General features: G+C 55.1%; 1 protein-coding gene across 1 annotated transcript; it reads right to left on the bottom strand.

The window, feature by feature from the left end:
• Positions 1-31: 31 nt before the first annotated feature.
• SLC2A6 (solute carrier family 2 member 6) lies at positions 32-4,921 on the bottom strand. Its single transcript, XM_064676785.1, has 10 exons — positions 4,739-4,921; positions 3,959-4,121; positions 3,654-3,860; positions 3,058-3,157; positions 2,311-2,522; positions 2,013-2,165; positions 1,559-1,667; positions 1,155-1,328; positions 716-861; positions 32-628 (listed from the first exon to the last, which is right to left on the bottom strand). The coding sequence occupies exons 1-10, from the start codon at positions 4,837-4,839 to the stop codon at positions 473-475; spliced, it is 1,521 nt and encodes a 506-aa protein (XP_064532855.1). The 5' UTR covers positions 4,840-4,921; the 3' UTR covers positions 32-472.
• Between the last annotated feature and the right edge of the window lie 12,354 nt (positions 4,922-17,275).

The raw sequence follows: 17,275 nt of genomic DNA, 5'->3' as shown, positions 1-17,275 counted from the left end.
CTTCTCCACAAATCAAGGCAACGTCTTGCAGTTGGAGGCAAAACTGTTTTATTCTTGCAACTACACGACGAGCTTTTGCCAGAACGGCTCCAGCTGTTAACTCTGCTCCAGCCAAACCCTCAGGCTCTCAGGCTGCTTTGGTGGCTGCTGAGCAAAGGATGTCCATGCTCTCCTGTCCACAGCCTCGCCTTTATTTTCCAGGACACCTTTATCTCCAGCCTGGCACTGGTTCCCCGGCCCCATCCACGGATTGACACGTTGCCCAGAGAGCAACAGGTAGTGTTGAATGACGGGAGGAGAAGGTAAAGTTCCAGCTGGCACCTTCTGCACCCAAAGCCAGACGATCGTTGCCGCCCGTTCCTGTCCCGGTTCCTGTCACAGGGAGCTCCAGCCTCCACCTCCAGCAGCACCACGTTTGCTTTGCCCTCGAGCCTGTGGACAGGCAGCCTGGCACGGCTGGTGGTGGCAGCTCCTACCTCATGAACGACCTCCGGCCAGTCCTGAAGAAGGCCTCGATCTGCTCCAGGGACCTGCCCTTGGTCTCGGGGACGCAGCAGCCCGTGAATAAGATGTTCCCAGCACTGATGACAGCGAAGAACAGGAAGGGCACCTCGAGGCCGAAGGCGTTCTGGAAGGGGGGACAGAAGGCAGGTGTGAGCTGGTGCAGAGAGGGGCTGAGGAGGGGCTGTTGGACGCCCCCCTGGGCAGTACCCACCACGACTGGCAGGAAGAACTGGGTCAGGGTGAAGGCTGTCAGCCAGCTCACGATGACACAGAGGCCAGAGGCCACCCCTCGGGCTTTCAGAGGGAGGATCTCCGACATCAGCAGCCAGGTGATGGGGCCCCAGCCCAAGGCATAACCTGCAGGGGAGGAGGGTAAGGTGAGGCTGTTGAGGCTTTGAAGCTCACTGAGGAGTGCAGAAGAGCCCTGTGAAATCCTGCCCTGCAACCCCAGCAATCATTATCTCCCCCACTCCTGCTGTCAGTCCTCAAAGCAACTTCAGTTGCCATCTTTGTTTCTCTTCAGGGTCGTCTGCCTGCCTTCCAACTCCAAACCCAATCTCCTTGCCCTGTATCACCAAGCCTCAGATGAGAAGCATCCCCCCAGCTGGTCCCCAGCCCTGTGCTGAGGGTCCTGGGCTCTCTGTACCTACCCATTATGAAGAACATGGTTGCCAGGAGGGGGATGAGGGTGATGTAGTTGGTTGGCTCAGCAGGAAGGCTGGCAGAGCTCACCAGGGTCTGGTTGGCAATGGTGCTGTTGTGAGAAGCTGGCATGAAGTGGATGTAGATCCCCATGGTCAGGTTGGAGACCAACATGACACCAGCTGTGGAGAGACACAATGGCAAAGTGGGAACAATGGGTGAGTGATCCCCTCTGGGCCAAGGACTGGGCTCCTGAAAAAGCCTCTGCTGAGGAGCTGAGCCACCACTAAGGGAAAGAGACCTCCCTTGCTGAGTCCTGTAGGGCTGAAGTTTTGCCTCCTGCATGTTTGCAGAGCTCCTGGAAATCCTTAAATAAGAGCTTCCTTTGCACAACAGTGGGAGGGAGACATACCTGATACGAAGAGAAGAATCTTCCTCCCAGCTTTATCCATCGACACGGCAGCGATCGCCACCGAGAACAGACGTACCAAGCCAACAAGAGCTGCATCATACTCTGGTTTCTGCAAAAAAATGAGGGAGAAGCTGAGCTGGGACAGCCAGGGAAAGGGAAAATTCCTACAGGTGCTGCCTTGACCTGGCTGATGACTTGGCCAAAGCTGTTCTCCTTGTAAGAAACTGAGAAGATATGCCTGAAGCTCAGAGGAGAGCAGGGAGAGAGTAGGGCCAGTCCTGCTCCCCATCCTCATGCAGCCTCTTGCAGGGCAGGTGCTTGGCAATTGCTGCCAACCAGGTGCTTTAAAAAAGGCTTTCAAGTTGGGATCTTATGTCTGTAGGGGACTTGGAGCATTGGGCAACCATCACTGCAGCCGAGGCAGCCCGAGCAGGGGCTGAACCCCAGGGCTCACCAGGATCACGGATGTTTTCTTGAATATTGACTGCAAGTACACGAGGATGCAGGTGACACCCGAGAGCTGCTGCAGGAACCTCATTACCCCCGCAATCAGGATGGGCTTGTAAAGGAAGGGGTCCTTGATCTCAGCACAGGAAACACGACGGCTCTGGAGGGGACAAAGCCAGAAACCCAAAGTGATAGCACCTCCGAGGACTGCTGGGGCACCCAGAGGATGGCTTAGGAGTTGCCCAAAGGATGGATTTTGCAGTTTTCATGTTACATTTCCCTGTGCTGGCGTTGAGCCTCCTCACCTGCTTCCTCACGCTGTCCTTGATCTGCTCATATTCCCGGGCATAGTCTGTGTCTTTGCCCCGCAGCCAGCACAGGGATCCCAGGGCCTCCTCCTCCTTCCCCTGGGACAGCAGGAACCGGGGAGAGTTGGGCATGAAGCAGAGCAGGATGATCATGACAAGCACCGGCACCTCCCCGGCGACGGCCAGCCAGCGCCAGTCCAGGACCAGCCCTACCAGAGCAGAACAGTTAGGGGAAAAGCACACAGGGATGGGTGTCCCAGCCTTGCCTCCACCTGGGCACCCCAATTATTTAATAAATCCAACAGGAAAACTAATAATAATAATAATATTTTCTCCTAGAAAAGCAGCATTTCCAGCTGTATGATATGGGGAAGCTCCAGCAAGCTCTCCCAAATCTTTGGGGATCCAGCAAGATCCTGCACCAACCAGGGCATGTGGTGGCAGCTGATGCACACACAGGTCATTCTGTGCTGCCCTTCAGCCCTGGCAAAACCTCAGCAGGACCGGGGTCTGCAGGTACAGTGATGGGCACGGGTCCATGTGGGTTATGGATTTACCCCTCTGAGCACACACACCAGTGAAAGGTGCACGTGGGTGACCCTGTCCAGACCCCCTCAGCACCCCTGTGGTGGTGGGTGTGAGGGGAAGAATCCATCAATTAGCTGAGAAAATTGTTTATTTTAAAGTCCCCTTCCCTGCAGTCCCACTGAGGGTTTCCTGCCCCCTGAACACCGAGATACTTGCCCAGGGCATACAGGACGAGGGAGCCCAGCACTGCCATGATCTGAGGGCAGGCACCCAGCATGCCCCTGACCCCGGGGTGGGAGATCTCCGAGATGTAAACCTGCAGAGGGACAACACACGCTTTACAGAGCCGCAACATCCACTTGTCACCCCCCAAGCCTGCCCTCTGTCACCTTGCCGTGGCCAAGGGAAACCCAAATTGCTGGAAAATTGCCCTCTTGGGGCGGAGACCTGAGTGGTCCAGCGGCACCGCCACTTCCCTCCCTCCCCCCGGCACGGGAGAAGTGCTTGGACTGTGTTACTGGAAAGAGGTGCCTTGGTGTTACTCAATCCTTGCCTTCCGCTCTGCACGAAACACGAAGGCGATGTCTGGGAGGAAATAACCTCAGGGAATTAGGACCTGCCTTTGCTTTTCTGCAGGCAAGAAATTCCAACACCGATCCAGGCTGGCCACGCCGGGGCTGCCAACCTGGTGCCCCGTCGCCATCCCCGTTCTCCGAGCCACAGCCCTGGAGCTCTGCCGGTGCCTCAGCTACAGCACCGCGGCATCTCCCGCCCTGCAATTCCCTGGCAAACTCCCTCCCGCGGCACGTTACCGGGATGGAGGCGGAGGTCACCCCGCCGGCGTAGCCCGTCAGCACCCGGCCCAGCAGCAGCATCCAGACGCCCTGGGCACTGGCCATCAGCGCGTATCCCACGGCCGAGGGCAGCGCCGAGAACATGATGCTGAGCTTGCGGCCCAGGCAGTCGTTGAGCATCATGGTGCTGAGCCCCCCCGCCGCCGCTCCCAGCGTGAACACCGACTGCGGGGGCACCGAGAGGGGCTGTGGTGAGACCGGGCTGCCCCCGCACACCCCCCGGCCCTGCCCCACGCCCCGGCAGGGACAGCCCCGCTCCTCACCCCGAACCAGGGCGCTGTGTGCTGGTCCAGCCTCAGCGCGGGGCTGGGATGAGCCTCGAGGGCAGGGATGACGGGCGAGGGGTAAACCAGGGCGAAGCCGAAGCTGAAATTCCCCAGGACAGCGGCGAACACGGCCAGGTAGAGCCGCTTGTTGTGGAGGCTCCTGAGGGAGGGGTGGAGAGAGAAGGATGTGTTGAGCGCCCTTATTCCACCCAGCAGAAACTTAAATTCTATCCTGCAGCTTCCCCCAGCCTTTGTTGAGGCTCTCGTGACACCCGTGGAGGGATTTTCCCGGGGAATGCCTCTGCACGGCCCCAGGCTGGTGGGGTTTCTCTGAGCTCCTGCTGCGTGGTGAGTAGCAGGACCTTGTCTCCCCTGGGCACCGCTGATCCTTTCCTCTGTGCCAGGCAGTGCTCAGTGGGTTCAAAAAATCAAGAAAAGCAGAAGCTGGAGCTGGGTGGCCCCACAGACCCAGCTGGCAGCTGGCTCGTCCCGGCAGAGCAGGGAGAAGGTTCTTTCAAAGCCCCCCGTGCCCCCCAGCAGGACCTCATGCTCCCATGGGGGTTGCAGCCCCAAAGCACACGAACCCATCGGTCTTCCAAGTGGGCTCATCCAGCACCGCACACCCTTGGTCAGGATGAGACCCCATCTCAAGGCAGCTCGGGAGGGGCAGCACCATGAAACAGCTCTTGCCCACAGCTCCCTCCAGCCCAGTGCCCGCGGGATGGGGGGCACAACCGTGACCTACAGCCCCCCCTGTGGCTCCAGCCCGGCCCTTACCGCAGGTACTCCTTGTCGAGCCTCCTGACACTGCTCTCGGGGAAGGTCTGATACGAGGAGCTCGTTTTCCTCACGAGGGGCTCCCGAGCGCTCGGATCCATGGCAGTGCCTGCTGTGTGTTGTGGTGCCGGTGCCGCTGCGCCCGGGGCGGATGCTGGGGCTGCCCACGGGGAAGGGGAGGAAGAGGCAGCTGAAAACGAAAGGGGAGAGGCTGCCTGGCCTTGCCTAATCAGAGAAATCTGTGCCTCGTGGGCTCGAGCCTGGCTGCCCCCAGAGAGGAAACTCGGGGGGGGCGGAAAACCAGCAGGAAAAGGGCCACGGGGTGACAATGGTACCACCGGGTGACAATGGTGCCCTGAAGCCTTCACCCTGTGACTGCATCGACACCAAACCCCGTCACTGCAGTGGCATTTGCAGGGACAATCCTTGCAGAACTGTTTTCACCAGCAGAAATGTCCCTTTGCTAAGGCCACGTCCCTCCCCTTGAGGAACTGTTAGACTGGTAAAATGCTCCTTCACTTTACAAGGGTAAATTGCTCCTGTGTCAGTCTCCAGAGCCACCCTGGGGAAGGGATTTTCAGAGTAAACCAGAGCTGAGGAAGAGGAAAGAAAGGAAACAAGAGGAAGGTGAATATGGAGTGGGTGCAGGGAGCAGATGATGGGGATAAAGAGCACTGATGAGGATGGAAAAGGGGACAGTGGGACCTCTGCTGCATTGGGTGTAGCTACCAGGGGCCTCAGGCTGCCCATGGGTGCCTTTGCCCCCTCACCCTGATCCTCCCAACCCCACAGGGCTCTGGGGGCAGCATTGTGCTGGGACATCTGCAGGTCCTGGGGGGCAGCAAGGTCCAAACTCACCCTGTAGGAAAGGGGAGAGTTTGGACCCTGCTGGCTTTGAACCTACTGGCCAAAGCCACTGGGATTTAATTAGCAAAAGATGTATTTCCCTGAACTACTGCAGTGCACCTTTTGTTTCCATCATGCACCTTGGTCCCTGGTGGTTTTGGGACCGCCTGGATGGTTTCTGCACCCCCAAGCCTGTGTGGGAGCTGCACTGATGTTTCAGTGTCAGTCAGGACCTGCTACGTCTTCCCTCTGTGCAAACTGGTTCCCCTTCTGCAACCAAGTGCTGCCCTTACTGCCTGATCCATGCTGGGGATTTACAGCTGACTCAGGCACTCGGGGCTCTGATTTCTCCGCAGGAAGAAAGGTCATGGACTGGGGGGGATATCTGGCTGGCAGGCCAGCTCATCCAAAAAATTTCCAAAACAGTGTTGGCCTTAGCAAGGATGTCACAACAGACCTGGAGCTGGTCCATGTACCCTGGAATCCCCCTCCATCAGCAGATGCCATTGGTCACATCTCTAGCATCCACTTTGCTCCATGAGCCTGGGTCTGCTCCCACTGCATGGTTTTGCAGCCCTGAGCTGGAGCAGTCGGATCTCCCTGAAATGTGGAGGGTTATCCAGTTTCTGTGCAGATTTGTCAACTGCTTCAAGCAGGAAATTACTTTGTTTCTTGAAAAACCTCCAAGCACCTGTAACACCAGGAGGCTCAGGGGGAGCCAGAGCCTGCACTGATCTCAGCTCAGGGCTGAGCCCCCAGACAGGTCTGTCCCTCAGTGTCCCCTCTGGCAAGGGGGGTCCCTCAGGTGTGGTGTAACAGGTCCTTGCACCACATCCTCACTCTGCCTTCTTTTTAAAGGTGCAGTCTTGGTAAGGAATAAAGCACCCACCATCCTGTCCCTCCTCCAAATCTCCCTGGGGACTGTCCTGACCTGCTGTGGGTCCTACCAAAACTCACAAAGGTGGGTAAGGTGAAAGAAGTCTCTGTGTCACCCTTGTCTCTGTTGGGCTGTATTTGACCATCAGCTCAGGGAAGTGCCTTCTGCCCCATTCCCCACCTCTGCAGCAAGTAACAGGGCTCCAGGTGTTTGAGGGTGAACTGGGGAGGGAGGAGGTGCCCACTTTGGGAAAGAGCAGACCAGCCTGTGGCTGATTAAAGGGTAATCTGGTTTTGTTGAGAGCTGTTGGCTGCCTCGTCTGGAGTGATGCATTGCTCGGGCTCCCCAGGACCTTCCTCCCCCCCTGACAGCTGTGAGATAGATCATGAACATATGCAAAAAAATAAATGGCATCAAAGCCACTTGGCAACTTAACTAACCCAATTCATAAATTAATTTCTATTCCTCTTGTGGGGGAGAAATCAGTCACTCCTCAGGGCTGTTCGTCTCTATCGCTCATCTGGCCACATTGTTTCATAAATCTTCCCGTGTGTCTGAGCTGGTGATTGCTGGGTCAGGATGCAATAACACCCAGTGCCTGCATCAGGTTGTGGCAGCCCCGGGGCTGGTTTGCCCTGGGCTGAGGCAGGGATGGTTCTCTCTGCATCGCCCACATCTCCTGAGGCTGGAGCAGAGCCGATGTTTTGCAGCACGGTGCTGCTCTGTGGGTGCACGTGGGTGATTTTGGGGATAGGGAGCCACCAGGGCAGTGCAGAGGTACAATGGTGAACCATCTCTTTGCTAAGCAGCATGTGCTGAGTTTCCAGAGCCATCCAGGGGGTGGCTGGAGGCGCATGGAGGGACGGTATGTGCTTGGTGGGAGCTGACACTGTGCTGGATGCACCCCTGAGGCTGGTGCGTGTGGAACTGGGGGACTCTGAGCCCAAGAGGCATCTATGGCTGCTGCCCCCACAGCTTTCCAGGACCCCGTGGCTTTGCACAGGAGCACCTGCACCCCCAGCTCCTGGTGGGCATTGGCACCTGGAGCCCAGGTTAGCTTTTCCAACCAGGCAGACAGAACTCAGCTCTTCCCTGGCTGTAACCCTCACCCCACTCCCCCCACAGAGAAGAAAATCACCACCTTTCAGGCTGCCATCTGTTTATTTTGTTGGACTCTGAACTTGCTGAAATGTCTTTCGATGGATGAAGGAACGCAGAGTAGAAGAACAGAGCCTGGCAGGCTGCATGGTGAGTGGAAAATAGTTTTTTTGGGACTTTCTGGAGTTTGAAGGCCCGATGATGGATGTGCATGCGAGGGATGGTAATGGCTTTGTAAGTATCAAAACACAGAGCAGAGGAATAACTCTGCCTAATAGACTGAGAAATGTGTGTCAGACAGGATCCTCTCCGCTCCGACGCGGAGCTGAATGATGGAGTGCTGCGGGGTTTGGGAGCAGAGGCTGGCACGCCTTTAATGTATTGGAAAAAAAGGTGCAACCAGTTTTGAAAAAAAATATTAGACACTTGCTATGAGTGTGTCGGAAAACGCCGCATCTTGCCTCAGAATGAGTCTGGAGGAGCCCTGTTTGCAGTGATCTGGGCGAGGGGCTCGCAGTGGCTGTGGCTCTGACCCGCTGGGCAGGGCTGCTGCTCCCTGTGCCTCTTGGCTCCCCTCTTGCTGCCTTCCCACTCTGCTCCCGGTGTCCAGACCTACTGACAAAAGTGATGGGTTTATGTGGAAATTTTGTGGGGATAAATATCTGCCTGTCAGCAAGGCTGGGTCAGAGCGTGATTTCTCATGTGCCGTTTGGAAATGACATTTCCAAACAAAATTAGAATTTTCCCCTGAGAGTAACTTTTTTTTTTTTTTTTTTTTGTGGTTTGTAAGTTAGAGAATGGTTGATTTGGGGGGATTTCCTGGTTGCCATGCAATGGAAGAGTTGCTCATCTCCCCATGCTTAAGGTGAGTGGTTTTGGTGTCCCACTTCCGACCTGGCTAACCTGGGAGCTGGGATGGGCTGGAAGACACGTGTGATCTTTGGCTGGGCAGGGGATTTACCAGAAGTGGGATATTTTTACCTGCTCGTGGGGGTTTTTTTTAGGTCATGTGAAATCTTGTGGCCTACAACTTCCAGTGCCTGTGGGTACAAGTGAAACTCAGTGGATAAAAAGGTGACCTGGGGGCAGGTCGTGGGTTTCCAGCCCTTCCCATGCCATCTGGTGGCTTTGTCACTTGCTGTGTCTTCTCTGGCAGCTTTTGGGTGTCAGCAGTGTCAGGGCAGAACAGGGCCATGCTCTTCTGGAGCCTGAATTCCCCCAGGGCTGTGGTGGCTCCTCAGAGAGGGAGGGATGCAGCCAGCAGTGCTCAGAGCTGGTCCCTGGTTGTCCTTGCAACCCCTTAGATCTGTGTCTTGCCCTGTTTAGATGCGGTGGTTGGGGTCACCTGTGCAGTGATGCTGCATGAAAGCAGGGTGCTTTTGGATGGGTCGGCCCTGGGAAACAGCTGAGATTTTCCCCAAAATCCAGCACTGGGCAGGGTGGGCTTGAGTGTGGCTGCTGGGATGAGCCCTGATGGCTCCCAGTGCCCAGTGCTGATCCAGGATGAGTGAGCACAGGACTGCACCACAGTGACTGTGGCAGCATCCATGGGAATCCAGCTGAGTCCTGCAAGGATGTCTGCAGGGCAGGCTTGAGGGACTGGCATTATCCCACCCATGATTTGTGACCTTGGGAGGACGATTCTGCCCTCACCCAGCTCAGCTCACATCCAGGATGTAACCCCAGGGGCTAAAAACAAACTTTAAGAACAAGCCCAGGAAAGGTTCATTTCTGAAATATCCACTACTTCCAAAGGTTTTTGACACCCTGTGTTGGTTGAAAGGTGGCAAGGTAAATAACATGACTTTCAAGAAGAATTTTTTGAAAGAAATCTTTTTTTTTTTTTTTTTTTGTACCTCCAATTGACATTCTTGAGCTGCATTCTTGTGCCTGTTGCGATGCCACAACCTGGGTTTTTTTGGATCCCCTTTTCCTTGCCCATTTCTGCTGGGCATTTTGAAGCAAAGTTGTTTTTCCTTTGATGGCAAGTACTAAATTTCTGTAGTTTAGCTCGGGACACAAATCTCCCCCCTAAAATTCCTGAGAGCTGCTGCCTTGCTCCTGCCTTGGCTCCGTGCGGGTTTTTTTGCCAGTTTAATGTGATTTAAAAAGAAAAAAAAAAAAGAAAAAAAAAGGGCAAACCAAAACATATCATTTCCTTGATTTAATGTGAGCCAATTATGGCTCACAGGCTGTTAACTTCATCACCGCTTCTTCCAACAAAGACCTTTGGTAAAATAAACCCCCGCGCCGGCGGAGCGGGGTTGGCAGCCGAGGCGCTGCCGGGACCTGTCGTCCGGCAAAGCCTCGGCTGGAGCCACGGCATTTTATCCACCCCCCCTGCTCCCAGCTGGAAAAAAAAAAAAAGCCAATGGCTCTGTCCCACACATGCCCGCTAAAATATCCCACCACTTGTTGTACATCTGCTGACGGATACCAACTGGAAAGGAGATTAGGGCTCAGACTCCCGCGCTGGGCTGTCTGCCCCTCCTAATGAGGAACAGATTGGAGCCCTCGACGGCGCGGAGCTGCCTCCAGCGCCCGGAAAATGGCAAAATCAGGAGGGCTGGGGCGGCTGGAGGGTACCAGGGCATGGGACAGCGTGGTTGAGCTGTGCCAGCAGCCGGGAAGAGCCTGGGCTGGGGCTGTGTGGGATGCTGGGGGTCTGCAGTGGGACACTGGGAGCTGGGGGGCACCTCAGCTGATGCACGTTTGCAGTCAGGGCTGGCAGTGGGTACCAGGGATGCTCCGTGGGATGCTGTGCTGTCCTCAAGGGGGCACCTACCCCTGCACTGCCCTGCCTGCTGCCCCCAAATTGCAGTGACTGACACACCTTGAGGCAGGATCTGACCCCTCCAACCTGGGCACCGCTGGCCTGGAGACCCGGAGCTGGGTGGTGCCCAGACACAGTGAAATCCCACATACTATGGGTCACCCTTTGTGTGGTGTTTCCCAGCTGCTTTGCCTTGGGAAGAAAAATGCTCATGGTATTTAGGGACCAACCCCAGGAGCAAGGTGCTTTTCCTACCCCTGGCCACAGCCATTTCCCTGGGCTTTTGCTCTGGGACCTGCAGACCCTGCACCCGTTTGCTGGTGACTGCAACCCCATCTCTCAAATTGCTCCATCCCCTGACTGGGATCCAGCACAGGAATGTTAACTTTTTTTTTTGTGGCTATTTCGGGGCTTTGGGCAGACCCGGTGCTTCCTTCTCCCTCTCTTCCTCCCCGCCACTGGGGCTTGTTTTATTTTATATTTCTTTTCAGCGGTGGTTGAATTGAAAATTAAGATGTGCTGGGATATAATTCCCAATAAAAAGGCCAGTGCATTCCCTGCAGGACCCTTGGCATAACTTCCAAGGCACCGTGCTGGTTGTGCAGCGCCAATTGCAGCTCGTCTGTGGGGACGTGTGTCTGTCCCTATCCCGAGCAAGGGCAGAGGGAAACCCAGCTCTTTCCCTTTGGCAAAGCATTTTCCAGTGCTGGTGGGGTGGGGATTGCTCATAAATCATACTGGGAATTTGGGGATGCAGCCTGTTTGTGTCCTCATTGAGGAGGGAGATGCTCTTGCAGTTCCAGGAGACTTTCCTGCTGTGCATCACCTGCTGAGTCTGCCATTGCTGACTCCCTGTGGGATAAGGGATGGGGACAAGGCCATGTCCCCACTGGAGCTGTGACACTGCCGTAGGCGGGCTGGTGTCCAGCTGCCATCCATCCTTGGCCACTGGCAGAGAAGCATGGCAGGGTAGCAGGATTTCTGCAGTAGCCTATAAAAAGGCAAAGATGAGCTGGGATTCTCATACAAGAGGGAATGGCAGGCAGCTGTGTCCCCAAAGCAGGAGAACAGGAGTTTCTTATAAGTCCATTTTTGCAGGCACCTTTTAACCCGTTTATCCTTCTGACAGAAAATCTCATGGATGAAATTTAGAGTGAAAGCAGAGACCTGAAAGCACATTTCTGCTCCACTGGTGATCTGTAAACAGGATAATCTTGTTACAGCCACCTGTTAGCCCTGGAATAAATCTGGAATATTCCTGGGCAGATCTTAGTTTATCTTGTTGGCATAACAGTGCTCTGCCCTATGATCCTGGGGTGTCCCCAACACCCTGGCCCTCAATGGCTTTCTCATTCGAGGTCATTGAAAGAGACACTAGATACCTTAAATTGCTCTTAAACAGAAGGAGACTGGAGGTTTTTGGAGCTCAAGGTGCACCAGGTGGACCAGAATTTTATTCAAGGGCCTTTGGGCCAAACCCTACATGCATTAAAAAGAATCTCAAGGCATCTTCATCCCCTTGAGTTTCTCTGAGTTTTGTGAATGGATAGAGGAGAAAAAATGGAAATACTTGTCCCTGCCTCGGAGGAGAGTTATAGCCAGCCTGTGCCTATATGGGGACCATCCAGCCATGGCCTCAGCTCCTTTCCCTTCCCACCAGCTTTGCTGCAGCTCCTTTGGGATTTTATCATTGCACTTTTAAACCCCACACGCTGCGTGTCCCCTCCAGCCCCTGAACTCTCCCTCACCCGCCCTCAGCCGCCGCGGCAGGTAGGGACGACCCCTTGCTCCCGAAATTAATTTCCCTTGGGAAAGCCTCCTAAGCCAGTTCTACATCCCACTGCCCCCGGGTACCTAACGGGTGAGCCAGACCTTGCAGGAGGATGAGACGGGAGAGCACAGGAGCAAGAAGGAGCAGTGATGGGAAGCGTCACCCCTGCTCGGTCCCTGTCTCCTCCCGGGAGCTCCCGGGAGCTTTTGGGTGCCCCGAGCCCGTGGTGTCTGGAGGAGCGCATGTGAAAGCCATTAAAAAAGCGCAAGGAAAGGGAGCACGACGGTTGGGAATCATTTTGTTTGGGTTTCTAAAACGTGCGCATGAAAACACTGTGTGGTTTTCTGACAAATTTGAACCAGCGCTGCTCAATCCGCTCCAGCGCTGCTACTGTTGATCTAGCAGACTGTAAAGCATTTATTGGAGTTGCTTGAGGCGAACTTAAGCATCTGTGGAATAACAAGTCCAGGAAGTAATTGCATCCACAAGGAAAATATTTTTATGTATAATTCAGTGACCCATTTTATAAACATTGCGGTTCCACCTTGGGCTTTTTTTTTTTTTTAATCCTTTCTTTTCTTCCCCCCCCCCCCTTTATTTTTGTTCACCCACAGCTTTCCTTATCCGAGTGTCTGGGGTTAGGGATCCATCCTGGGCTGTGTTTGGTGGCTCTCTGTTCAGGGTATGGCATGGAATGGGGCAGGAAGTGGAGGGGAAAACCCTGATGCTGTGGTGGGGACAGGGGTCCAGCTCTGAAGATGGGGGGACGCCGGCAGTGGGTGCTCTGGAGAAGCAGAGACAGCGCGAATCGCTCCTGCCGAGCTTGGCAAGCACAGAGGAATTGTTTCAGGGCAAGGGCTTTTCTTTCTTCCTTAGCAAACCAGCTTTACGAGAAGATGAGTCATTTCCAGCCTGGGTGGCACAGGGCTGGGGAGCCAGGAGGCTCTGTGTCTATTTTCTGGGATTTTGGGGGCTTCATTTCCAGTGTAATTGCACCCTCTACCCCACCTTTCTCACCCCAGTAGCTCTGTTTGCTCTCACAGCACAGGTGGGAACTGGAAGGAGCCGTCACACAAAGACATTTTAGTGGGGGACTGGCCTGTCCCCTGTCAGCCAGTTTGAGGCCAGCGTTAGATACAGGTGTTTAAATGGGTGACAACTTAAAAAAATTAGATTTGCTCTAACAAAACAAAGTTATTAAAAGATAAAGCCGCAAAACACCGTATTAAAATCGCATTTAATTTTTGTGGGGTTAATATTGAGGGGTTTGTAGGTACATTGGCACCTCAGCCAGGGTAGAGCTGCCCCTCCTGGAGTGGAGGGGATTGGTGGCACCAGAGCTTACTCCCTCTTTTCCTGCTATGCCTTCCATGGATTTTTTTGGTGTCTTTATCCCTTGGGAGGAGTAGAAATCTGACTCAGGAATCTCGTGGGTCCTCATCCTCACTGTGGCACCACGGGGAAATGTCTGACCTCTCCTCAGTGCCTGTGCTGCCAGGATGGACCCACCACCTCCCATCCCAGCTCCTGCCCTGCTGTCTCTCCCTGTGCACAAGGCATGGCTCAAAGCCAGGCAGGGCTGAAAATTGGAGGGCGAATCTCCGGTTGGAGGTGCCAGGCAGAGCCTCTCCTGCTTTTCCTGTTGCTTCCATCTCCCCCAAACTGCTGTGTCCTGCCCAGGGAGCAGCGATGCCAAGGGCAGCCACAGCCCCAGGGCCAGGCCCCGCTCCAGGAGGGAGAAGAAAACAAAACAAAACAGGCTTGGAAGTAAATATTATCTGAATATAGAGGAACGCGATGTTTCTTCATACGGGTCTAGAATTTCTGCCTTTTAACAGCTAACCTTGACTCAGCCAATATCCACAACATGCAGCTCTGGCCAAAATATGCTGGGCCTTAAAGTACCACAACAGCTGTTTTTCTTGCTAAAATATGACATTAAATTTTTTGGACTGCTGGATGCTTCCTTGATGAAAGTGGAATAAGGGGCTATTTTTCCTCTCTCTCTCCTTCTCTCTCTCTCTCTCTCTCTCTTCCCCCCTCCAGTCTTTCCTCCTTCCGTGCAGGGTGATAAAGCCCAAGCCTTTGCAGATATCCCGTGCGGGCAGGCGGCCGATGTGCCCGTGGGGCTGCGGCCCAAGGGAGGGGGGTGCTGCTCACTGAGCCCCCCCTTGTTATTCCTGGATCCCTCCCACGCCCCGGCAGGACCGATGCCAGCAGCAGTTACAGCCCTGACATCTTGTTTTGCTGATGGTTTGTAGCATGTCAGAAATGTTCTGCCCTTAAAACAAGGGCACCAGCGTGGAGGGGGCTGGGGGCAGAGGGGCCAGTGGGTTCCCTGGTGGGTTTTGTGCTTCAGAGCCCTTGTCCTTGCAAAAGGGGCAGTTTAGGGCTTTTCAAGGGGCTCCAGCTGCAGTCAGTGGTGTGGGGCAGGAGCCTGGTGGCCACATCTGGCCCCGTGAGCTGGTGCTGCTCCCTGTCCCTGAGATAACCTGTATTTGGAGAATTTGCTGGTGGTGTGAGCTGGTGCTGCCTGGGATTTGCCCCAGTGAGAGGAGTGAGGACTTGCACAGGGTTTGGAGCACTGCAAACAGTGCTGCAGTGGTTTTTGCTTTGGTGGTGTCACCTGGGTACCACCTGACATAACAGGTGTCTTTTTGGGCAGCATGTCCATGGATGAGCTGCATTTCCCAGGCTTCAGTGGGCACTAGGATGAGGATTTGCAGTGGAATCGCTGCCCTGAGTTGTAAAATACAGGAATGGCCATGGTGGAAGCAGGGGTTCGTGGTGGGATGTGCTCTGGGGGTGCCAGAGGGGTGGCTCTGATTGTCAGTACTGTGGCCACCCACAAGCAACATCACCCAGAGGCACCTGGTTGTGGCTCTGGGGCAGCTCAGGGCTCACTCATATGTGATGGGTGATATGGGCATCATCAGGATGGAGTGTCTGCTCCCTTCATTCCCATCCCCACCTCTGGAAGGGCTGTGGTTCCTTGCCCAGCTCCCTGTGAGCTGTTGAGGACAAATTCCCTGCCCTCCACATCTCGTCCTCCCCTTCTTTTTCCTTCGTTTAAAGATCAGCTGAATTTTAATGGGAGACAGAAGAATTTTTAAAGAGGAGGTGGGAACCAAACCAGGATGAGGGATTCATCACCCAGAGCCTCATGAGCTCATGAGATTTGACTGGAGCCCGATCTCACAGGCTGATCACCCAGTGAAGTGCAGTGCAGGCAGCGGTGGCATCGCCGCGCGGGGTCGGGCTCAGGTGCTCCAGGTAACTCGAGGTTACCCATTGCTCCTCTTATTTCCATAACAATTCCTCTGCGGGACCTTATTTATACCAAGCTGCCAAGCTACCACATTTGCTGTGCTATTTATTTACGAGATCCCTGAGTGCTCGGGGTGACGGGGATGCAGACAGGGGGTGCTCGGAGGGCCGGGCTGGGTCCCGGTGCTATCCGTGTGTGTGTGTGTGTGTGTGTGTGTGTGTGTGTGTAAGGTACGTGTTCCCTCTTCCCGGCCGGCGAGCATGTGGTTGGAATTAGCGGCTGGGCTGCAGGGGGAGCGGGCAGCTGGGTTTCTCCGGAGCGTTTCAGTGCTTAATCTCTGAAGAATGCAGAATGTCTGTCTGGACGCCCCGGCCAAGATCAACTCCGCGGCACGGGGAGGCCAATATAAACGTTCATGTTTTGTGTCACCGAGATTTCATTAGATGTTTTTTATGTAATTGCATAAGTCGAACTACCGTGATGAAAATGCCACAGCGAACAAACGAGATGAATTGTGAAACCTCTCCTTCGAGGAGACGCTGGCCTCCTCCGGACCGAGGGGATCCAGCTCCAGCCTCTTCCAAGGCGCTTGGTGACCTTTTGGGATAAATAAGAGGCTGTGTGCCCACGTTCCCCCCCTCTCCACCCCTCACCCTGACGTCAGGGCGAGCTCAGGCCTCGGCCAGGCAGCAGGTCTCCCCGTGGCCAGTGCTGGGAGGCAGAGGGGCTGGCTGCTCCTGTGCTCCAACGGGCTCCCATCCCTCCTCCAAAACCCAGGGGAGGTGGTGGAGTGGGGGGAGAGGAAGAAAAATCTCCAGTTTCTTGGCTACCCGACATCCAAGTGCTCTGCAGCATCTAAATGATATCACTGCCCTCTTGATTTCTTGCTTTAACCCCCTGATAGAGGCGGGGAGGACGAGCTGCAGGGCTTGACAAGCATCTGCAGTGACGCTGTGCCCCATCCCTGCCCTCTGACCCTCTCTGCTAATGATAACAACTTCGTTAATCTGTCCCTTCAAGGCCTGGCGTGTTTTCCTGATGATACAGATTAATGTTAATTTAATTAGGCCTTAATCAGTGCTTGCTTGGTTCAAACGCAGACACACTCCCAGTGCCAGGCAGCCCAAAGGGCTGCTGGGTGCTGTGACAGGATGGTGCTGCTTGTCCCTGGGGTGTGAGGGCTCAGTGTGGTGGCATCCCAGCACCCACCACTTTCCCCAGCTGTGCACCCATCCTGGTTCTCCTCAGTGGTCTGGCAGCATGGACACCTACACAGGGGGAGAGGCTGGACCACTTGGACAGCAGCCCAGCACAAACCCCCCGGGTTTTGCTCCCATGGGAGGTTTTCCTGTGGATTCACAGCAGGGATGGGGAACCAGCCCAACAAGACAGGAGCCCCGGGTGCTGCATCCCCGCGGCGGCTTCTGCGAGACGGGCTGGAACGGTCGCCCTCGCCGCAGACACATCTGCTGGGCGGGAGGGCCTGGAATTTGGGATATTGTTTTTCTGGCGGGGAGTGGTGGGTGCCAAAAGCCTGATAAATTAATCACCTCTGACATGGGTCAGTCCAGCTTCTGGCGTGTGCAGGCTGGGCCCCCTGAGACGCCGCGCGGAGACGGTGCTGCTGCAGCGCGAAAGCTCATCAAGCAGCGAGGCTGCCCAGGAGAGGAGCAGATTTTGGGAGGGGGCAGCTGCTGCCGGTGGTGGGCTCGACCACTGTGCTCCCCCGGGATGGATGGCTGCAGGAAATGTGGCAGCACAACTCCTGCCAGCTGCCTGTGCCTGGCAATGCTGTGACCTGACAGTGCTCATCGCTTGTTTTGGAGCAGGACCTGGCTGGGCAGCTGCACACTGCTGGCTCCTGGGAGGTGGGAATGTATTTCGGATTTGTGCAGCTCCTGGCA

This window comes from Pseudopipra pipra, chromosome 20 (assembly GCF_036250125.1).
Source record: "Pseudopipra pipra isolate bDixPip1 chromosome 20, bDixPip1.hap1, whole genome shotgun sequence".
NCBI classification, from domain to species: Eukaryota; Metazoa; Chordata; class Aves; order Passeriformes; family Pipridae; genus Pseudopipra; species Pseudopipra pipra.
Note: the sequence above shows the minus strand (reverse complement) of the source record. Positions and strands in the feature narration are given on the sequence as shown.

Coding starts and splice junctions, on each gene's coding strand:
- SLC2A6 (XM_064676785.1), bottom strand. CDS start 4,839: ATGGATCCGAGCGCTCGGGAGCCCCTCGTGAGGAAAACGAGCTCCTCG. Junction 3,861..3,958: donor ACACAGCGCCCTGGTTCGGG/GTGAGGAGCGGG, acceptor GTGCCCCCGCAG/TCGGTGTTCACGCTGGGAGC. Junction 2,523..3,057: donor CCTCGTCCTGTATGCCCTGG/GCAAGTATCTCG, acceptor CTGCTCTGGTAG/GGCTGGTCCTGGACTGGCGC.